The sequence below is a fragment of the Perna viridis genome, chromosome 8 (assembly GCF_037379345.1).
Source record: "Perna viridis isolate PV_CMFRI_1.1 ecotype Kerala chromosome 8, ASM3737934v1, whole genome shotgun sequence".
Taxonomy (NCBI): Eukaryota; Metazoa; Mollusca; class Bivalvia; order Mytilida; family Mytilidae; genus Perna; species Perna viridis.
Genome location: NC_142452.1, coordinates 32,213,951 through 32,239,188, shown reverse-complemented (window position 1 = coordinate 32,239,188; position 25,238 = coordinate 32,213,951). Strand labels below are relative to the sequence as shown.

General features: G+C 32.0%; 1 protein-coding gene across 1 annotated transcript; it reads left to right on the top strand.

The window, feature by feature from the left end:
- The first annotated feature begins 10,097 nt into the window (after window positions 1-10,097).
- On the top strand, window positions 10,098-17,357 carry LOC148610259 (uncharacterized). Its single transcript, XM_088542564.1, has 4 exons — window positions 10,098-10,290; window positions 14,928-15,038; window positions 16,104-16,241; window positions 16,751-17,357. The coding sequence occupies exons 2-4, from the start codon at window positions 14,984-14,986 to the stop codon at window positions 16,975-16,977; spliced, it is 420 nt and encodes a 139-aa protein (XP_088398690.1). The 5' UTR covers window positions 10,098-10,290; window positions 14,928-14,983; the 3' UTR covers window positions 16,978-17,357.
- The last annotated feature ends 7,881 nt before the right edge of the window (window positions 17,358-25,238 follow it).

The window sequence follows — 25,238 nt, the reverse complement described above, 5'->3', positions numbered from 1 at the left end:
ATCTTTTCTAATATTAAAAAAAATGATTTCGTAATATTAAAAAAAAATGATTTCGTAATATTACATATTCATTTTCTAATATGACAAATTTAATTTGAAATATTACAAAATGTACGATGTTTTGTTACATTACTAAATCAGGAATTTGTAATATTAGAAAATGAATTTTTAATATTACAAAATGAATTTCTAATATTACAAAATGAATTTCTAATATTACAAAATGAATTTCTAATATTAAAAAAAAACTTTTCTAATATTAAAAAAAAATGATTTCGTAATATAAAAAAATCCTTTTCTAATATTACATAATATTGATTTTTGTCCACTTTGGCTTGCTATAGTTACCAGAAATTTCTTCGATACATTAGTTTGATCATCATTATTATTACTATTATTAAACGGATTTGGTAATTTCCTTCATGTACAAAGCAATATCTGTGGAATTAAAGTGGATGACTGAATTGGAGTGTCTTTTTCTACAATGAAAGGAAAACAACAAAAGTATTAAAACAAAACACGAACAAAAACAAAACAAATAGAAATAAACAAATAATTAACAAACAAACAAACAAACAAACAAATAAAACAAAACAAAAACAAAAACAATACAAATTAAAAAATGATAATAGTCGGTAATAAGAATTATTGTAAGTCTTACTTCTAAGTATGATGATGAAACATGTATAACTGCTTTCATTAAGTCGCAGTTATTCCTCTTCATATGAATTGCATGCCAAAAGTAAATGAAATGAGATATACAAACGGTGATTTAACATGCGATTTTCCCACTATTTAGATCTACCAATACATTCTTTTTAATATTTTGTCGATGTATGAAAAAATGTATCTACTTTCCATTCGTGAGATAAGAATATAGGGTGTCCGACCTATTTAAGGAGTTATCACCTTATTTGTTTTAATCCACAAAAAAGATAGTTTAGCCTGTATATTTTTTTCCAGAAAAAAAAAGCAGTTAGCTCTGAACTGACATTATTAACTTTCAATGAATTAAATTGGAATTGGAAAAGAAAACTGATATTTATTAGTTCCCGCAATTTTTGTTCTCAATGTAAACAAAATCCTTTATCGCAAAATATAACTCAGTAATTTTAACAGATGATAGAGAGTCGCTTAAACCTTACATTAAGGATATAAAAATATTTGTTCACCGAATAAGCAGGAGAGATATTTTCCTAAAATTGATGAATATTATGGGATTTGCGGGAAAAATGGCGCGCTTTTTGATATACTTCGATAGGTCGTTAATCGCTAGATTGTTTATGTTCGATCTGGGCCTGCATCACATGAAGACATCTTTTCTACAACCCTGCATCAAATATTCCTCTTACATAACGCTTTAAAAATAGCTTCGTCAACTTTTTTTGTAGGGGACTTTCTACACTTAAAGCCAAAATACGGTAACGCTGTATATAGAAACATTTAGACAATGAGAAGGGAATGAGGATAAGGGATTTGATATTTTTAACTGGTTTAGAAATCATTTAAACGTAGATACAGATATTACTTTCAACATCTGTATAACATAGAGTACGGCAAATCTGTTTATGTGTATCAATCACTTCGTCCATACATCTTAAGGAGGTAAACCTAGGATAAGGGACGTATAAGTAACTAAATCATTGATATGTTTGCATCATATTAAATTTCGCCAAAGTCTTTCAAGCTTTCTTTTGAAACTGAATGAAATCAGTCCAAGGTACTTCGATGCTTTCATGAGATTGATGTAAAATTGTGAATACAAACGTCCCAAATAATTTGCAAGAGTCGTGTCCCTTACCCCCGGTCTATCTCCTTAATGATAATATCATGAAAGTTTTAATTCCTTATAAAGAAACCTTGTATATATAACTCTTAATTTACATGTACAAATGTTCATCAAGGGAATACGTCTGCACAGATCTGCAATATTGACTAAAATGCGTTCATCAAAGATGCGCTTGATTGTAAACATAACGCTGGCACATATTAATTAGATGGACTACTATGCATCCCGGAAATGCAGGGATATCTTAAATGGTATTGTATCCATTGTAAGATTACAAAAAATGAAAAAGACTTTACATATACAACCAGAGCATACAATATCATTGGAACACGATTATACACTTCATCTACGTGTTGTTATGTAGGATAGAGGATCAAATTAACGATACATGTCAAAACGATTCAATATTATACACACGTCTCAGAATGTGACAACTCTTCTCGCTACACTACTCGGATCGAGTGACACATAATACGTTCAAGATAACATAAAAACAAAAACACAATTATCGGCAAGAAAATACCAAAGCGTCAATAAATACATGGCCTGAACTTTACTTTAAGGGAGTAGACCTAGGGTGAGGGAGGAGACTTTGAAATCAGTGATAAGCTTGTATCATATTCAATTTCACCAACGCCTATCAAGCATTCATTTAAAACGGAATGAGATCAGTTCAATTTACTTTGATGCTTACACGAGATTAATGTAAAATGCCGAATACAAAACGTTCCAATGATTTGTAATAGTTGTGTCCCTTAACCGAAGTCTACCTCCTTAAAACAGGAAACAAAATGATCTACATACACAATGTATGGAAGATGACATAAAAACAAAAGATAAACACGACGTAATACACAAACATTAAAGGCTAGCAACATCATCACCAATGAAAAAATGGATATGCTATCCGGTAATCCGGATAAGAATGTCTTTCAGACAAGCTCCAGGAAGCGACAGACGTTCCATTCCTCTCTTATTAATCAATGTAGGCAAGGCCTTCGAAATTCTCGGACATTATTCAAATTCGTCGTTAACAATCTGATATCGTAGCGTAAAATTACGCACAATTCCCAACTGTGCAAGGTTCTCGCATTTTCTGAGAGGGCTGGCTGCAGCGCCTAGAGTAAATTTCGAAGGTCAGACGCTTTTCCGGGCTTGTGTCAGCGACACCTCACATTGCAAGCTTGGATATTCCGATTATAGTATAGCAGTAATAATATAGGAACAATAATTGTATTTTAACACTTATTTCCTATGGAGGGTTGTTATGTCGAAGAAAATCCTGCTTCAATTCCTTACTCATCTATTCTAACAACATTTGTCATGACTAATACAGATTTTCATTTATTACAACACTATTGGCTTAGAAAATATAAGTTTGTAATCATTACAGAGAATGCCTATCAGTCTCAAATAAAGCTATCTAGAATTTTGTTGGTTTCTGTATGTGCTTAAGTGGGATATATTGGAAAAACAAATGAGAATGAAGCAGAATAATGAGAAGGCTAATGTTCTCACATTCAAGATATACTGAAGAGTAATTAACGTTAAGAACGCTTAATGAAAAATGTTGCTACTTAGGATTGGAGATTCGTTAACTTAATGGCTAACTCGAATTGTAGGTAGTGTATTCATAAATCAGAAATTCAAGTGACATGCAATTTTAATTAGTTTTAGTAATTTAACTAGGATAAATTGTTCAAAGAGAAATGTAATTGCACACCAGATGAATGAAATAATATTGGGGTGGGTATTTCACGCATGCCTTCAGTTTCAGTACAGTTTTATTTTTACCTAAGCACCGATATTATCAAATGTGCGTCTTAATCTGAGGTGAGTTTAATCCTTGTTAATATCATCACTACATAAATTTTGTGGTCGTCTTCACAATTTTGTTTGACCGATATGACTTTTCTATTTCAATAATTACGTGTCTTGCCGAATAGGCAACATACATAACTTGACACCTTCTAACTGCCGTGGTGTAACTCTTTTGATATACTGTATAGGGGAAAGTCAAATGACTCTCTCAAGTATTTTGTTTTCAATTTCAGTTTAAATCGCATTAACATCATGTAAGAGGGTTGAAATTACACGAGGATACACTTCATTTCTTTTGAAATTTTCTTGACATGACGTCTGGCATTTATCTTGTTATGTTTTATCAAGTTCGTGTTTAATTATTCTAGTGATTATAAATTCATATATAGTTAGAATTTTCATATGCTTAAGGATGATTTCATGTATTATCTTAATTGGACTTGTCTATTCGGGACTTCATGGTATTTTAAATATTTTAAAGTGTTGAATTCAATAACATCGCCCAAGTGTGAATCGTTCCGTCGCTTTCCTTTGTGAATGGTCTTGGAATGCTTGTTGCTCTTAAGTATAGAGTTTTTACTGCTTTTAAATATAGAGCTTTAATTCATATGTAAAGACGCTATGAATAAATTAATGTGAATACCAAAAAAAAAAAGGTAACATATTGGATGAGTATCGTGCTTTTCAGTGCTTTGTGTAGAATGTTACCGTAAAACAACGGTTGAGAGATACTCGCACGTATTAATCTTCTATGATTATATATGTGTTTGAGAATGAGTTAATTGTTTCGGTTGAACAATTTCGTATATATTTTCTTCGAGCTTATGATATCGGAAAAAAACTTGATGTGGAAATTTCTCGGTTATATAAAGATTCCTTTCGTTAAAATTTTTACAAATTCGAGCAAATCTAACCAATTGTAATCACCATATGATGATGACAAAGGGACGTCACCATCTAAAAACGGGTAGTTGCCAATAGGGGGTATTATTCATCGCATTTATCGTACATTTTTGTATCAAGTTTACCATTATCCGCATGGATAATAAGATCAAGAGATGATTTTTTTTAATCAATATCAGTTTTATTCAAATACAGTTCTACCGGATATATATCTTTAGTATAAAAATTGAAATCATTGTTGTTTAGTGTCAAAGTATCGTCGGATGGACACGATGATCAACCTGGATTTTAATTTAAAGGATTTCTGCTTTTTAGACAATTTATTAATTCTTATGCAAAAAACGTTACATCATTAAAGTAGATAAGTAATATATAACAAGCAACCTTTTTTCTGAATATATTTTTTCTACATTTTATGAACGCATGGTCCATTTTGCTTTATCCTACGTATCCCCTTTTTTTAACAAAAGGGGATATAACCCTGGATAAATTTGAAAACAAAATTAAAGTGCGTGTATCGTTTAGAAATGTTGCCATTTAGTATCACCCAAAATATTAAAGATGAAGTCTTGAAAAGATTTCGTTTATCATTCTGTGATCAATTTTTACTTGTCGGTGACAGTGTAAAGTATAAACTCAAATTTTCCATATGCATATTTTGTTTATTGCATTTCGTGCAATAAACAATATGCACATGGAAAATTTATGTCTTTTTTTCAATAGATACAATTTTTATCTTTGCCAATTTTGAAATATTTTATTTAAGCATGCGCCATATATTACATTATGTGTTCTCTACACAATTTGAGTTATAATCATGACAGTTGAACGCGGTAATCATCGTCGGTCTAGTACTTCTCCTTAAAAGGCTAAACGTAATAACTTTTGCTTCCCAATTCTGACTTATCAACCCAAAGCAATACAAGAGAGTATAATTAAATAAGAACCTGAGTATTAAATCAATTTCCTTTTACAACAAAGTATCATACTTCCAATTATCAGAGTCTTTTCTTACCAATAGCTAATCCTATATGTTGAGAATCCTGTAAAATTAGGGCGATGTTTTGTTGAAACAGACAGTGTTGATATTATCTTATCTAACGAGGAAATGAAAAGCACATTCTATGAGGTCGTTGACCTATGATCCCCATGATATGATTTTAAGTGTCAGTCTTTGTAAGAATCAGGCAACGGGTGGCACATCATTTTCCCCAATTTACTCATTTTTGCCTAAAATATATCCAGTACACCTAGAAAACAATAAAAAACTATTTAAGTTTCTCATGGAGCATCTGTGACGTGGAAATATTTTGACTGCTTAAATAGGGAAATAGTGCGGGCAAATTTTCCTACCATTTTTCCGTAGTGCGTTTTAAGTACATTTGATCAATCAATATCTTAAAAAGGCAAATTTTACAAACACTTTGATGGTTATTTCTGGTGGTTATCAGGTATAATTAATTGGTTAATGCAATAAAATCTCTGCGTTTCTTTCGTTCATGTGCCACACCTTATATAAATTTTGCCCGATTCTTAGACAGAGAAGTACTCCAGAAAGGAAAAAATGTCATCTGAAATTATTGCTAATACAATTGCTTAGTGGTAACTAAATGCAACACATCAATGTACATATCTTTATCTCGATACACCTTTATTATCCAATGAATGTGCATTAGACTAATAAATTAAAACATTGGTTTCATTTCAGTCATACTCAAAATGAGTAATAACTAATTTTAAAAGTGGAATGTATTTGCTACTTAATCATAAATAAAATATCACGGTTTAAGAGAGAGAGAGAGAGAGAGAGAGAGAGATACTTATTGCAAGTAGTTTTTTTTTTATATTAGTGTTAGATGCATGGTTATTATGAGTATTGCAAAACATAAATTAACATTTACATAAATTCGTATTGATTTCTGTGGTTCTTTTGAGATGCGAAATTAATAATTTTGCGACAAGAACATCAACTGCATTTAAGAAGCACAATTGTCCAATAAGGTAATATTGACAAAAAGTCAAAGTAAGCATATCAAATCGCATAATATTGATCCATTGATTGATTTTAGCCATGATGACAGGAAATATGTATGAAAGGATTTATTTAAACATTCCACTATTGGTTATCTTTGCTTATATTCATTAACACATTCATAGCAGTATCTGTATATCCGATAGACAAATTTGGACGACCAACTCGTTAAACCACACAAGAGTGATATAATTTAACTAGAGCTGTTGGTTGACATTTTGTCTCTAAATCATCCACATTTCATGACAGTGCGTGTTTTGAAAGGGAGATTATTGAATTTATTTCGATTCTAAAAGGACAATAACGGTACTTTTTTTACATTTTCGTGACCTATTACGGACACCTTAGACCCAACATATTTGTACATATTTGGGTGTACAATTTATGCTAGCTCTGTCAGTTGAATGGTCGCTAGTGAGACGTTGCTTAGTATTTTTATAATGAAGTAATGGGTGCATTAAGTAGAACGATGTTAGAATTGGTCATAGTCATTTACTTTATAAGTTCACAGTGTTCACGTATGGACAGGTACACTGTTTTATTCATTGACGATTGTTATTGTTTTGTTTCATACATGATGGCGCATGTGGCACGTGGATAATGGTACCGAGTATGTGTGTAAGTGATTTTTACAGGATATAAGAAAACTTTTATCAAACATAACGGTCAATATCTTTATTAAATATGAATTTGATGTTCCTTCACGATACTGATATAAATGAAAACAGCGGAATGTTACATATAGAGTCGTCGTCCGGTCAATTGTAAAATGCCGACGAGGTTATAAGCTAAAAGGTAAAATCGATTCATTTCAAAACAGATGTTCTGTTTTGTTTCGAAGAATGACACAGCACAATGATAATAAACATAAGTTTTTGCAACTACATTAGTTTCGTTATACTGATTATTCTTGTTGATACAGTAAAAACTATCGTAGGAAAAGAGAGGATTACTGGATACGCAGACTAGGCACTGCAATAACATACGGGTGCAATAGCATCAAAAGTATAGGAAAACTTTCAAGCCAATATAAAATTACATAAATGGTATGCATTTATTTGACAAAATTCCAAGACGGATAAGGAGTCATGGCCATCGCCATTACACATCACCAAAGATGCGTGGTGTCTCCTTAGATGATCTTCCATCACAAAAACGACGCGAACGACAAATTAATACCAATTATTTCATATTTCTATACTTCACCCATAGCAACCAAAATTTTCAATTATAAAAGGCTATTCAGAACCTCGAGATTGAGGACTTCAATGCTAAACCACATGATTGACCCTCCATTCAAACATGATTCTTCCGGTCACGTCATTACGGAAGATTTAAACATCATTGAAAACGAATCTCTCCGTAAGGTCCTTTCTATATAAAGGTCCCATGAACAACGCTGCATTAGTTGGAATTATAACTTTAAAGGTCCAATGAATGCTGTGGAGGACTTCGGAGAAGATTTTGATTCTCCGTCAGAGTGGATAAAGGCTGTGAGTTCTTTAATTTTGAACGTAACGTATGACAGTTTTAGTAGGTCAATAAGTGTCAATGCCTCATACATTTTCAAAAACCCTCATGTATCAAAACATTGCTAACATGACGAATATGTTGTCGTACCTGCAGACAAAGCCAAAAAAAAAAAACATTGTTTAAGTCTGCGAAACGTATCAAATCCAATGTTTAGTATCAGAATTAGACTTAGACAACAATAGCAGTAATAATATCCATACTGCTATCACACTTTCAAAAGATGGGAAAGTTGCAAAACCATAAATCTGTGCTATCTTCGTTTGGTCTCTCAACCTAGGACGCTGATTGTGATCTACCGTCTCAACAAGAATCCATACAAACAACGTTACATAGCCGGATCTGCAAAAAGTACCACAAAACCTTATTTCAAAACGTTTTACTTCTATACTCACAGCTGTCAATGACAACGGTTTGCAAACAATAGGAACAAATTGTGCCCCTCTACTTCCTTACCGATTTCTTCACTCTTATGAGGGCGACTTTATAGTTGATCCGATTAAAAAGAAAGAACCTCGTTTAGCTAGGCCCCTTAATCTCCTATATAGACGTATTAGACGCATTATCGTTAAACAATCCTTGTTTCAGAAATTTGATACATCGCATCTACACCAAATAACTTGAGATAAAGGATACTACAGACAATGTGAAGTCAGCCTCATATATTGCCCATACTGAGAGATCGATGGTAAAGGAAAAACTAATGACCAAACTATGCGACAAACGCGATTACTTTTCACTCATTTCATCTGTGGCAACATCCCTTCAGCACCTGTTTATTGAGTTTTCATATCAAAACTCATATGTTATACAAGAGCTTTCTTTACCAACCAAAACTCCTTTATCGCACTAGACTTTTTTGGGCTTTTGGAACAGACTTGTGTTGCTACAAGATTGCAGTAAACACTACAGACAACGTATGGTCATCATCGATAACACGTGGATCGTCACGGTGTTGCCAATTGCACCATGAAAACTGATATTTTCTACGTGCCATAATTTTTCCCTCTTTTTTTCGTCTACTCTAGACTTGACCTTAAATGAGCAAATCGGTGGGTTTTTCTACAAAATCAAAAGACGCTTATCCAACCGGTGCACCTGGTTGATGCTCCCAGGTTGTAGTGGAGCCCAAGTTTCTCACATTCTTTTGTTACTTTGTATATATTATTTAGGTTATTTTATGTTCTTTGTTGTGTATCTGTTTTCTAATGTTGGTCTGTCCCTGGATAATATTCTTATGATTTCCGCTGGAATTTTAGTTCCCTTGATTATTCTTTCAAGTACCATTCTGTGTAAGAAGCAGGCAAGTGGTGACATCGTTTGTTTTCAATTACGTTGTTTTTGCATCAAATATATTAAATACATATATGAACAACTGAAAAACTATCTAAATTTATCCTGAGCATCTGTAACATATATTTTTCTCTGCTTACACAGAGAAAAACTGTGGTCATTTTTTCCGCCTTTTTCCCATGGTGTATTCCAAACTAATTTGACCTATCAATATCTGAAAAGGCAAACGTATTTTAGATATTTTTGAAGATTGTGAGGTATAAATACTTGGATTATGCAATAAAACCTGTGCGTTTTTTTCCCCATGAGCCCCATCTTCCACATATATTGCCTGTTTCTTAGACAGAGAAGTGCGTAAAGAATAGGACTTTAACTAGACCAGAATATCATTTTAATTGGATAAAACTACGTACACATAACATTAAACTGTCAGTGTATAACTTAGCTACCCGTAATTTTATTTAGCCCTTGAAACAATTTTATCTTAGCAAAAGCTTGTTAACAATGAATTATTTTGCTGAAAGGGTCATGTAAAAGCCATTAGGACGATTACTTGGAATCTAATCAGGTCAAATAATTGCGTTAATGCAAACTTCTTGAATATAATCTAGCTTATACTCCTTAACGTATGAAGAATCCCGCATTCAAAATCCTTAATAAATTATCAACTCATACGATCTACATATATCAGTATTAAATCGATCTGACCATTCATTTCAGTTTAAGTTGGTTTGTAATTATTATTGGGGATACAAATCAATGTCATGAAAGAAATATTCTGAAAGAGGCGGGTTTTATAATCATTACTTGGAATAAAACTAGTATCGTGCTGATTTCCATGTTATTTTTGTCGTTGTTGTTTAGAAGCGGCGGTTGTAATAATAAGCCTTAGTAAGATCTTGGAATAAGAAGGCGATCAGAGGTAAGTTAAGAATACTGTTTCTTTTAAAATCATCTTAAAGAAAAATAGATATGGGAAATACGATTGTTCGTTTTTTAAAGGCGATCGATTTTTAGTTTTAAAAAATTATTCGGTAATATAATTTTATGAAAATAGTGCTTGTTCTATCAAAAGAAATTTTGTAAATAGAACAAAATAGGTGTTTTCGAAAGTTTCCATACAATGCTATTACGTTTCTTTCCTCTATATGATGATAACATGACTTTAATCTAAGGAAATGAATGGCATAGCCTAATCACGCATCTATATAGATGAATTTTGGAAAAGTAAGAACTTTAATTCAAAAAAGGTAATTCATCAAATCTATCGGTGCATAAAGAACTATAAATGTACTTAATCTTGTTAAACCGTTGCACAGCTTTTAAAGAGCAATCAAGGGAACCAAGGTTATAGCGGTAATAAAAAAATGTAATCCAGGGACAAAGAGTAGACTTGGAAAACAGACATACACAACAAAGAACATGAAGTGACTGAAATAATACAAACAAAGTAACAAAAGAAATGAGCAACTTGGACTCTACTAAAAAACTTGGAGCATGGATCAGGTGCAACGGTAGAGTATGTGTCCTCTGATTTTATCGAAACATCCACCGATTTGCTCATAAAAAGTCAAGTCCGGGGTAGACGAAAGAGAACAGCAAAACCATGACACAATGAACAAATCTGTTTTCATGGCGCAGATGGATATACCGTAATGATTCACGAGTTCATGTTATCGACCATCTTGTAGCAACATAACCCTGTTCCAGAAGCCTTTTGGTTAGAATTATATCGCGATTTTTAAATTAGTAATTCAACTTGCCAGGTTTTGTACCTTGAATTCATTAAATAACTCATATGATCTACATTTTCAGTGCATTTCAATGAAATTATAACTAAATTTACCAACATGAAATGGAAAATTTTGGTTTTTTTTCTTGATTCTAATGGTGCAAACTGTTACATTATACTTTAAAAATGATGGGTTTTGTCATACCAAGTTTCACCCGCTGTCTGAGCCTTACAGAGACCGAGACTTAAACATGTTAAGTCTGGATATGTTTAAAAATCCAAGGTTATCGATTAATAACATTTTTAATCTCAGAATTACAGTCCTTGTATGGTGAAAGCTTCCTACGGTATGTGGGGGATGGGGAAGGATATGTTGTTTGGGGGGATTGGGATTTTGAATGGATGATTAAATCAGAAAACCTTTATTGAAATAAAGAAAAATATTAAATTTAATTAGAAATAACAGCTAAACTGTATAAACATTTGAAAATATAAAATTTAATTCGATAATGTAAATATTTGATTAAAAATACGATTTGGGTATTGCATGGGGGGTGGGGATTTTTGTATGGGTAATGGGGAATTATCAATGGGGAATTGGGACAGGGACAGTGGGGAAGGGGGTGGTAAATTGTGCAAGTGGGAAGTTTATACCATACAAGAGCTGTAGTTATTGTTCTTAATATAAATAACGCAACTGTATGACTGTACGATGTGCATCATGATAGACAATAAACTACGGTTAGATATCATGATAAATGTCATTGAAAGGTTTGAAAACATTATTTATCAATGTTACTTATCACAAAGAAAAAAAATGTTGACAGTGGTGGAAGAGCATGGGAACCAATATCTTAGCAGAAATAAAAAAAAACGTACTCCGGGGACAAAGACCAGGCATAGAAAACAGACACACACAACACAGAGCATAAAAAAACTAAATACAAAGAACAAAAACAAAACAAAAAACAAAACAAAACAAAACAAAACAAAACAAAACAAAATAAGAAGAAAGTAAATGAGGAACTAATTTAAAAACAATCTTGCAGTCATAGTACTCTATGAAATTCTAATAATTATATGTGTGTTTATAAAATTCAGAGTAGGTGAGTTAAGAAACTTCTAATTTAACATGACAATACTGGTGTATTACCAATTACCACCTTCAACATGTAAAATAGGAAATTGATCCTGTTTGATTAGTATTTTTTAAGTAACTATTGTTTTACCGATCAATTAATTTCAATAAAATCTTTTTTTTAATGCGATTAACAGTTGACCACGTTAAAACAAACATTCCAATGCATACAGTAAATTGTATAAAATAATACAAAAAAAAAAAAAAAAAAAAAAAAAAAAAAAGAAAATGGCACGTGGCATGAATCAAAATACAAGACAAAAGAGGTCCTTAAATGCTGAAAACTACTTATAGTCAGTTCAAGTTCGATAGTGTAAGAACTGAGATGAAAGTTAGTATAGAAAATGTTTTTTTTTGTTTTTTTCTTTTGTCGTTTGTCTCGGCGGGCGTTTCTAGAAAAGCAAAGGACGCTTACCCTACCGTTGCACCTGGTCCATGCTCCCAGTTTTTAGTGGAATCCGAGTTGCTCATTTACTTTTGTTACTTTGTCTGTTTTCCATGTCTGGTCTTTGTCCCTGGATTACATTCTTTTGATTACCGCTATAACCTTGGTTCCCTTGATTACTCTTTCATCATACAATCACATACTTGGTTTATACAGATGCACATGGCACGGTTGGTATCACGTTTCTCTCTAATTTTTGTAGTGAATATTTTAAGCGGTTGAATGTAAATCAATTTGATTACATGTGATATTCAATTAAGATAAAAGTACCAAATTGATTGTATCCAAACAACATCGGTAGTCACTGGGAGTTTCGATACGATGCAGGAACTCGTGGGTTTGATAACCAGTCGAGTCACAGAGTTTTAAATAATGAAAATTCAAAAACAATGTATCAGTATAAACGACATTTATTTTTTTTCTATATATGTAAAACAGATATTAAGTGGTTGCAACAGCATTACAAACAGGTAATTTCAAGTAAAAATATAATAATGACTATGACAAAGGACATGGTTACATTTTAGGATAGGATGCATTATATTGGCCAAATCAAATAATATTTATCATGCCCCTGGTTGGTTTACCATGTATACTCTGAATTTGTTAATCATAGTGAAAACGAATTAAACCTTCTTAAGGTCTCAATTAAAAAAAAAGATCTACTTTTCTAATATTGTCCTTTGAAATATTATCAAGTTATATAAATATTGAAAAACTTCAGGAGGTAGACTTTGGGTAAGGGACACAACTCTTAAAAATCATTGGAACGTTTGTATTCAGCATTTTACATCAATGTCATGTAAGCATCAAAGTAACTTAGATTGATTTCATTCTGCGTCAAATGAAAGCTTGATAGGCTTTGGTAAAATTGAATATGATACAAACATATCACCGACTTCATGAGTTACGTCCCTTACCCTAGGTCTACCTCCGTAATGTAACATTAATAAAGTTTATTTCATAGACTGCGCTAACAAAATCTTACAACTAGAGTAATCATGAAAATTTAAGTAACTACTGTTAAAAAGCCCGAAATAAGGAACTGGTACTTGATGTATTGAACCAGCTTCGAGGTAGCGGCAGACATTCGTTTCCTCTCTTACTAACGGCTAAAGACAGGCCTTTCGAAATTCCTGGGCGTTATTCAAATTATGCGTCGTTTGATAATCAGATGACGTTCCGTAAAATTATTCACCTTTTCCCGACTTTGCCACATTCTTGCATTTTTAGAGGGTTAGCCACAACGTATAGAGTAAAACAGACGCTGTTCGGAGCTTGCTTTTGGGCTATTAATTGTACATATTTGAAATAAAACTAAAAGGATTAATTTTGTTTAACAAATTATATCAATTTATACCTAAACATTCCGAACGTTGATAATTATCTTAGTTTCGTTTTTTTGGTGAAGTTTTATTTCAACCTTGATATGTGATACTACCTTCATTTTTGTATTCAGTACTTTTCACGATTATTTGCTATAATGTTTATTGATTAATCCGCAATGTTTATTTCATTATATTTTTAATCAAATTCCAAGGATTTTGCATAATTTCATAGATACTACCTGTAATTTGATAACAGAAAATGGAAACCCCCTCATTTAGATCACAGGGTGGGATTATTGTTTTGATAACGAAACTATGAAAGAAATATAATCGTGAAATTTCATAGCATCGTTCACCATGCCAGTGTTGCCGGAATATCCATTTAATAAAATGACCTAGTGAAATTTGGGACCTCTACCTATATGTCGCAGTCGGTCTCATAATTTTTAGATTATAACACCTTCAATAGAAACGAATTTTCTATAACACTTAAACTCGTGAAATTCCATATACATCTAAACCCGTTGTTCCGTGGATTCTTGACATTGATTCTGTAGAAAGTGATTTCAATAAAGCAAATCAATGTACCTGAAGGATGGATTTAATTGAATGAAGATCCATTTGATAGAATCGCTACATGTGTTCCCCTTTGCTAATGGATGTAATAAAGACCTTCAAAAAATCTTACTTTGAAATATGAGCATCAAAAAGTTTATGAGAGTGTAATTTCAGTAAATGCAGGATTAAAATAACTCCTAAAAGGCATCAAGAAGCGTCTTTTAGATAGACATTTCATTCTTGAATCATCAGTTTTGTTTAAAAAGCTTTAAAATGAAATATTGAGCGCTTTGTCACCTTTGAAGTAAATTCGACTTAAAGAATTCATATCCTGAGGTTTTTATTTCCTTTTTTGCAGACATGAGGAGGAATCGATATAAGTTCAGTGAAAAACAATAAAAGAAATGCAATGAGATGCAGTTTCGTTATCGGGAATTTCTTCTCCTGTGGATTATACTAATTACCAAAGGTAAGGATATCAGGGTTAACATTGTCAATTTGAATAAAAAGAACAATTTGAATAAAGATAAATTCCTAATAACTTGAAATAGCATAGTATACCCACTCTCAAAGAGTTGTTGGGATTTAAATCACCGTTTCCGTCCGTCCGTCCGTCCGAATTTCGATGCGATTATCGCAGCTCCAATTATATGGATTAATTTCAAATTTCGTTTGTGACTTTATATAGATGACGTGTTTGTTGTGAGCAACTTTGATTGATGCCCGATATTAACTTCAAATTTTCTGAGACTTCCCATTTTTCAATATATGATATGATGGAGAAAAATATCTTGACTCTCAATGGTTTCAAATTTAGTGAGTTGCTTCATATAGATTCTTCATACGTAATAAGCGAATTTAAATTGTAGACTTTCTGTAGGAATTGGGTATCCATAGCACGACAACACCAACAAATTGTTAAAAAAAAGCATTCTGGGTGATGAGAAAAGTTCTCCGTTCGTACAAATTATTGTGTACTTCTTAGTAAATGTTCTCAAAAATGTTAACGTAATCTGTTAAAATGGCTGTTAAATGATTTACAAAATGTTTATTTACATTGATTAGTCGAATTCATTATTTAGGGAAAGTACATAAATACTTATGACCAGAAGTATGACATATTGTATCTATTGTGTGATCTGCTTGACTATATAATGATTCAGAACTGTCCAAAGCCAGGAACCTGTAGTAAAATGGACGTGTTTTTTTTCTTAATTTTCTTTGTTATTCGCTTTTATTTTTTTTTATAGATTAGGTCGACTTTTGTCTTTTATGAATAGTTTTACTTGAAGACCGTGTTTAATTGTTCGTTGCTTGGCTTTTGATGGGTGACTGTCTCATTGGCAAATATAACATATATCCCATTTTTTTTTTATATCAACCACTTAAAATAACAAACTCTAAATATATTACATGTTATACAGGAGCAAACATAAACTATGTTGAATACATAAAAAAAAAACTATTTATCGAATAAAGACATGATGTGTACAACGAAAAAAAAAGTCATTTCAATGTCCATTCAACATTCCAGGTTCTGCGTTGAAATGCTTTAACTGCGAAAATAAGAACAACCCGGCATGTGGTGCTTATTTCAAACCGTACCAATTCAAGGTTGGTCCATGCCCGGGATTTGGTGCAAAATGCGCCTTGCAAAGACAAACAATTTCTAGTAAGTATGTTTATGTTTGGAATAATGTCTCATTTTCAGAATGCAATGGAGCTACGCCTTTTCTAATTTGCTTGGTTTTTCGCCCTTAAATTCGCCCCTTGCTCTATGACGACCTTTACAACAATTGAAACGCATTGCATACATCAATGCGTATTTTCGATAACATAATTAAAACATGAAGTATATATAATTCAGCAAAAAACACGATCACTCTTAAATAATGAATTAATAAAAATAAACAAAACATAAAAAAAAAAAAAAAAAAAAAAAAAAAAAAAAAAAAAATACATGCCGTTGTAGTGCGATATTCAACTCCTTCTTTCCGTATAAATATATCAAATCTATGCCTTAACGTCAAACCGCAAAACACAATACCTTATCTTGTTCTTTTTATGTACACATTATATAAGAACTCCATTTATATTCTATAACAATAATCAGTTACCGACAAATTATGTCATAAACATGTTCTACTTGTCAAGGTGAGTAATATTCATTTTCATTCATAGATGGATGGGTAGGAATTGTTCGTACATGTTATCAACCTGGATCACTACCAGGACTTAACTCGACAAATGGATGTAGAAACTGGACGAATGACCGGCTTGGTTATACTGCTTATTACTGTTTTTGTGATACGGATTATTGCAACTCCGCATCCAAGTTTGATATATTCATCGTAGCTTTCACGATGGCAACAATTACAATTATACATACGAGGATTTCACTTTTGTAGTGTTGCATGAAGACATATCGTAAGGCGGATCAATTCGTTGTGTCGTTTCACTTTCCTGGACGCATTGAAAATATATCTATTAAGATATTACTGTAGTGCTTATTAAGTTATCTTGAATACTCAAAGTTCAAGAATTTAAATTGTTATTTATCTGATGCATATTAACTTTTGTGTTCATGTAGTGTTTGTGATGTGCATGCGCGTTACTGAATGCAGCAACTGTTCCGTCCAAGTGTTTCTCATTGTATTCAATGTAGATTTTAAAAATACTGCGTTTGTATGTTTGTGTGTATAACAAAAGATCTTAGGTGTTCTACCTGAATACACATTCTTTAATATTGTCGGTGTATAGTTAATTTCATTAAAGTTAATTTTCAATACTTATCACAATTTATGCCAAAGATTAAAAATCCCAGAAGTAAATGCCTGTAAATATTTCGATCTTACAGTATTCATCTGTAAGGTAATTCGGCCTGGTTAAAGACTATTCATTTAAGAAACAAATAGGGCATATTTTTGTCATTCAAACGAAAGGTGTTTTTGAATAGACCATTTTGTGGTAAGTTGGTGAGCATGCTCAATGTACACTTCCGCGAGGTAGGGCTTGGGTGGAACAAAAGAATTTCCTCGCGGAAGTGTATATTCAGCATGATCTACGCCTGCTCATCGACTATCTTACAATTAGCATAAAAGGGTCAATTGCTACACCTCCATGATCAACATTTCAGGGCATTCTTCAATGTGTTCAAATTCTAAACCACCTAACTTATGAAATGTTCACTGTACATTAAAAATCTCAGCGATGTTTGAACATGCAGTATTGTAACAAATAAGACGGATTCAAACTAAAAATCTCGTATTGTGTATCTCTTCCTTTAAATAGTGAGGGTTTCGTACAAATGAATGATTATCTCATACAAATGCTTTTCTTTAAACTTATTTACAGTCTACGAAAATGAATTATTTGTTTTATCACCCATCTTGTTAAAGTATTTTTCTGAAGAATTTTGCTAATAATCTTTATGAAGATGCCTTCATAAGTTGAAAATTGTATACGAAAAATTATTTAAATATTTAAACAGCTGATCTAATCTAATTGACTTGGAATCTTTTTTTCTTTCTTCAAAGAAACACAATTTATGTAAAAGCGTTATTGCATGTATAAAAATGTGTTTAATCCATAGCACAGTAATAGTATGATCAAATATAAACAAGAATCTGCTTAGATAAACTCCATGTTGAAATATTCAATGCCTTGATACTGAAAAGTAAGCATGCAATGTTAACTTTTGAGCAAATAATGAACTACTCAACACGGATGCTTTCAGCATTATCACATATCAGAAAATACAAAACTGGACCTACCTTTATTGTGTTTAATTGTGTTATAAGGAAATTAAATACGAAATGAATAGGATTTCTTTATCCACCCTTATACATGTGACTTACATATACTGGGCACTCATTTTTCTCTCTCGTGATATCATAACTTATTTATTTTTTCATGATATTTTTTTCAGTTATTTTTAAATAACAATTAGTAGCAAAATGTAGTCTTTAACAATGTATTAGTTCTTGGTAGAGATTCCTCATACTTTGTAAGAGATAATTCTCAATCATCTTCCAAATATACAGTGGAAGATGTTTACAAAATGCTGGAATTTTTAATCGACAACATATTTGTCCAGTGCGGTGGACGTGTTTTTCAACAAATGGTCGGCATTCCAATGGGAACAAATTGTGCTCTTTTACTTGCTGACCTATTCCTTCACTCTTATGAGGCTGACTTTATAGCTGATCTGATCAGAAAGGAAGAATATGGTTTGGCTAGATCCTTTAATCTCAATTTCCGCTATATAGATGACATATTATTTTTAAACAATCCTAATTTCGACCTTAAGAACTTGAGATAAAGGATATTACAGACACTGTAAAGTCAGCCTCATATCTTGACCTACACTTAGAAATCGATGGTAAAGGAAAACTATTGACCAAACTTTACGACAAACGTGATGACTTTTCATTCAGAATTGTCAACTTTCCTTTCATCTGTGGCAACATCCCTTCAGTACCTGCGTATGGAATGTTCATATCACAACTCATACGTTATGTCAGAGCTTGCCGAAACTACGCATACTTTTTGTATCGCGTTAGAACTCTTACAAATAGGCTTCTGGAACAGGGTTATGTTGCTACAAGATTGAAGTCATCACTACAGAAGTTTTATGGTCGTTATCATGAACTCGTGGATCGTTATGGTGTATCCATCTGCACCATAAAAACTTATTTATTCAACGGGTCATAGTTTTCCTTTTCTTGTTTGTCTACCGCGGACTTGACTTTTTATGAGCAACTCGGCGGGTGTTTCTAAAAAAGCAGAGGACGCTTACCCTACCGGTGCACCTGTCCATGCTCCCAGTTTTTAGTGGAGTCCAAGTTGCTCATTTGCTTTTGTTACTTTGTATCTATGATTTTAGTTACTGTATGCTCTTTGTTGTATATGCCTGTTTTCCATGTCTGGTCTTTGTCCCTGGATTACATTCTTTTGATTAACGCTATAACCTTGGTTTCCTTGATTACTCTTAGAAAAGCAGCATTGCAAATACCAAACTATCAGTTGAAAGCATAATTACACAATGGTGTTATTTGTCCATACTCATGTTCTTGCTATAGTATAATTCAGTAGCCTACTATGAACTTAAAACCAATACCTAGAATTTCAATAGCCAAAACAATCCAAATTAATACATCTTTCAATGAGACCTAGTGTAAAAAGTACTGCTATAGAATTCCTACGCATAGGCTTCTGAACCAGAGTCATATTAAAAAAAAATTGAAGTCATCACTATGGAAGTTTTATGATCGTGATCATGAAGTGGTGGATCGTTATGGTGTATACAACTGCATCATTAAAACCGATTTGTTCAAAGCGTTATAGTTATCGTTTCCTCCTTCGTCTATCCCGACTTTTTGTTAGCGAGTCGGCAGGAGTTCTTAGAAAAACAGAGGAAGCTTAACCTACTGGTGCAAGTGGTCCATGCTCCCAGGTTTTAGTGGAATCTGAGTTGATCATTTACTTTTGTTTCTTCATACGTATTATTTTGGTTATTTTATGTTCTTTGTTGGATGTGTTTGTTATCCCTGTCTGGTCTTTGAATGGGTTATTTTGATTACAGCAAGAATCTTGGTTCCTTTGATTTCTCTTTATTTCTCACAAAGCCTAATGTGCCACGGATAATATCTATATGGTGCTCTATCCATATGATAATCATATTGTAATCATATGATAAGTATATTGTAATCATGTGATAATCATATGGTAATCACGTGATCACCATATGATAATTTACTTTTGATAGTCATATAATTCATATATGTTTATTTGGTTTTGGAAACATACGTAAATCATATGTTTGTGCAAACCCAAAATATTGCCATATGGTAATCATGCGATAATCATATGTAACCAGAAATTTATGATTATCATACGTTGTACATGATTCTCATTGCACATACGTGTTGCGATTTTAAGATTACTTACATGACTTACTGGGTAATTATATGAAAAAAGGATGATGTTTACAAAGTTTATTCCGACTTAAATTAAAACAAAACTGATAGCCAGAACATCAGAAAGTACTTCAAAAGACTGAACTTTTAATGCATTGGTTCGGACATTTAGCTTCGGGAGTATACATATATAGTTCAACCTCTGCTATCTCATCTACACCAGACAATTGCTGTTGATTAAGTTAGATAATGATAAGAGCATTGGAAAACCGATCTAAATACCATCATATGTGAATTTGTAATAAAGGTCTAAATTACATTTCTCAAGGGTGCACATTAGGGTTTAAGACTTAGTCTAAATATTAAAAAAAAAAGAAATTAAAACTCTTTTAGTTTTAAATCATTAAAGGAAATTTCTTCTTCTAACGATTCTTAATACTCTTAATGTGCCATTCATCTTATTAATCTGTCTTGTAACGTAAAAATAAAACGTAAAATAAAAGTTTAGTTATAATGTCGAAGGGGAATGGGCTTTTATGGCTCACTTACCTTGAAAATCAATGAGAAATAAAAATTGATAGGAAGCCTTCCAGGTCTGCAACCTTTACTAAGTATTTTGTTCGTAATAAACAATAAATATTTAACAAATATGAACTTTCGCTTTCTCATTTTGCTCGAATTACAATTATATATTGGCTTTTTACACAGACAAGAGCAGATCTTGCGGAAAAAATAGTTGAAAGTATTGGTATTTCTCAATTTTTTTTTCTCTAATGTGTAGTTACATTTTGTTTGTTTGTTTGTTTGTTATTTTTTTTTTTTTGGTTGATATATTGCAAAGAAATCTTGAGTACTGAGATCCTTGTGCACTTTTCATTAATTATTGTAAACCTGGCGGTTTCTGTGATCAATCTACTTTCGCGCAGTTTTAAATACGCAATCTTTCCTAACATTACACATTATGTTCTTCGAAAACAATTTCACGACATATTTTTTTCACGTTACAGGTAAATGAATTACCGCAAAAATAGCAAACATAAAACTGCCGCCAAAAGTTCACGGTTGGAAGTATACAAAACCTATCCCGAAATTAACAACTATTTCATCACGTTTTATTTGTAAGGGATAACCAGTAGGTTCCACAGGCAAAAATACTTCACGTGATTTTCACATGAATTTCACCTTATTTTCACCAAAGGATGAATCGACCCTTCATTTGAGCTTTCCACATGAAATTCTTGTTAAGTGAAATTCTCGTGAATTTCATGTAGAGCTCAATCCGCATGAATTTCACATGAACAATATTTGGCTATTTACATGTACATGTTTGTCCATTCGCCCATATCGTTCATGAAAAAGAATGGTAAATAATATTTGAAGTCTTGACATGAGAAGATCCAATTCTTCGTTCATATGTAGTTTTGCACAGTTCCTAAATTTTCGTCCTACCTTAATTATACTAAGGCATAACTGACTTAATTCTTTGAGAAGGGGATGTGTCATTAAAGATTGAAATTTTAAAAATAGGAAAGTTTTTTTTTTAAGTATGACCACGTTTGTTAATGTTTACATTGTATAACTGATTTTTAAATGCTTGATAGCTTCAATTCAATACGGAAAAGATAACCTACTGGATTAAATTCAGTCAATACATATTCATAAACAATAAACATGAATACGCTAACATTTAAAATACAGGACTAAAAATATGAGTTGAGGTACACAAAACACGACCTTCCTGTAACGAAAAAGGAAAAAAAACGAATGTTTAGTGAACCAACAATTTCTATAAACACCAAACGATCGGTCTGGATTAGTGTTTGGTTATTTTGTTGTAACACTTATTTTTTTTTTTATAAACGTATTCTCCTTTAATTTAAAGAAGTAGACCTAGTGTAAACGACATAGCTCATTAGTCAGTGATATGTTTGTATCATATTCAATTTCACCAAAGGCTATGAAGCTTTCACTTGAAACAGAATGAAAGTAATCTAAGTTACTTTGATGCTTATATGAAATTGATGTAAAATGCTGAATACACACGTTCCGATTATTTGTAAGAGTTGTGTCCCTTACCCTGGGTCTACCTCCTTAAACGATTGTGTAGTAAAAAGTAAACTAATTCGTGACATATCATTATACTTGTATGATCTTTGAGACTGAAAAACAATTTAAAACAATTCAAATCTACAGCACAGTTTTAATAATAATCAATATGTTCTGCCTGTTCCAGTTTACATAATAAAACTAAATTAGAATACCACCTGAAACAAGACATTTGACTGCTGATAGTAGGAATGTATTTATATAACGGAGTCAGAACGTTTTACAAACAACTGAAATTGAGACTGTTATCTGTGAAATTGCAATTAGAGAGAAGATTACAGTGTTACCCTTGGGGAATACATTACTGTTTGATATTAGATTGACTTGTTTGAGATACAGAAACGATAACACCTTCCGATAATTTCCTGTTAGTAAAGCCAACTTTAATATTGTGAAATTGTATTTTCCCGGAAAAACAGTTGAAACTTTTATCTTTTGTGCAATTTTTCTTACATTGTTTTATTTAAAACACCTAATGTGTAATAAATTACAATGTTAGAATAATGATATTTTATGCTATGAATATGACTTGTCTAGCATTTGTTTTATTTATTTAGTTCAACTGCAGCTGTTGCAAGCGTTTGTGGCACGTGTACTGTATACCACAATTTGCCACAAATTGTAATGGATTCTTAATACATAATGTTAGTAGCAAAGTGTATTTTTAATCTATAACACAAATGGAATACAACGGATAAATGCGCAAACCTTTTCACTTTATTAATTTGCATCCAAATGCATGATAGTCACAAAAAAAAAAAAAAAAAAAAAAACCACACACACACACAGCAATGCTCCAAATCATGGTGAAATGATTGAATCAACAGTTCCGTGTCGCGATTTACGCTTTTTCATTTCACGGTTATTCATCAAGTCTATCGCGCTGCACAAGTGCTTAATGTAAAAATTCTTTTAAAAAAACAACAAGTCATTCAAATGGTCAGTTGGACAGAACTGCTGACGATATCATTTAGTCGATGTAAGTTTTTTTTTTATATTTTATTTAAGAAAGGTATATTGACATCCAAAACTCAAACCTTGTATAACATATTGTACGACCGATACGTCCAGTTGTGATTTACCATAAAAAAGCGAAATCAAGATTCATCTTTTTTTCAGATGTGCTATTGTAGACGTCATACTACCATTATTCGTAACTGTAAGTATACAATTTAAAAATACACGATTAGGTTACATTTTATAAATATTTAGGCATCTGTATGTTTAGTCTCTATCCTTACAATGATAATGCATTTAATGTACCTTGTCCTACTTATTGCCATCATGAAAGGCTTGCATGTCAAAAGTGTGTTGATGACGAATGTACTTTCAAAACTTGTTTTATTGAAAGTATAAGAAAGACTTTATGTTTTTCTTTAAAACAGAATATGTTTCACAATTTCAATAACGGATTACCGCTTCGTTTCCTTTGTAATGTTTTGAGTGTTGTAAAGAACAAAAAAAATCCTTAAATTGAATATGTAACATGAAGCATTAAATAATGAGCGTCAAGAGAAGTATGAAAGTGGCATTAAGAGTAATCAAGGGATTCAAGGTTATAGCGGTAATAAAAAAAAATGTAGACATGGATTTGTTCTATTCCACGTGTCAACCCTACACAAAAAATAAAATACTTCTTAAATTACAGAAATGGAATTACTTTTGCATAAATTGATGTCCATGTAATACGTATGCATTGTACATCTATTAGATTTCGATCACTCAGTGCATATCTGCTGAATGGCATAAATGTGAAGCATATATTTCCATAGAAATTTCTCCAAAAAGAGAATATGTGAATTCCCCCTGCAATTGTTTTTATCAATATATAACGACATTGACATATTAATATCACATTTCAAAAGTGTCACCATTCAAACTGCAGTATTTAATTTGAGGAAAAAGTATCGAAAAAAAACCAAAAAAAAACAAAAAAAAAAAAAACCAAGCAATTAAAACACTAAAATGGAAATTTGACTGTACGATATTTACATTTATCCGTTTTATTGTAGAATTGTAGAAGTTTCCTTCATTGTTTGCTAAACTAATGTAATGAAAATGCACAATCAAGATTTGACAAATAAATGATGTCTACTTCCAAAATTGTTTTGTTTTGCTTATTATTATTATTATATGTTCTCAACATTCATATAGGTCATTCCAAACACAATTTGTTTGACTCAACAAAAACATGCTTTGTTTAAGAACACCACAGCATTTCTAGCGTTTAATGTCTTGCCCAACAGTTTGTGAGTTGAATTGGAGTTGCAATGACAAATATAATTTACCGACAAAAAAAAAATAAAATAAAAACAAAGAAACAAATCAAAACAAAATAAAAACAAAGAAACAAAAATAATAATAATAATAATAATAATAATAATAAAACCACACCGTTGTCCGTTGTGCAGACAAAACGTTTCTCGAGCCGCTTTATCCTGTATCCGTCTTAAACTGACTGTGAATGATAGTATCAGTTATTGTTTATTTTGAGATGAAGTTCAAGATACAAGACATTGCCTGTATTGTCTTTGGTTTCAAGCTCTGTATGATACATGAAATGAAGGTAATTAACAAATCGAGAATTGGTCCGAAACAGATTGGCATTTAAATAGCTAAATCTGCAATTAAAATGACATGGACTA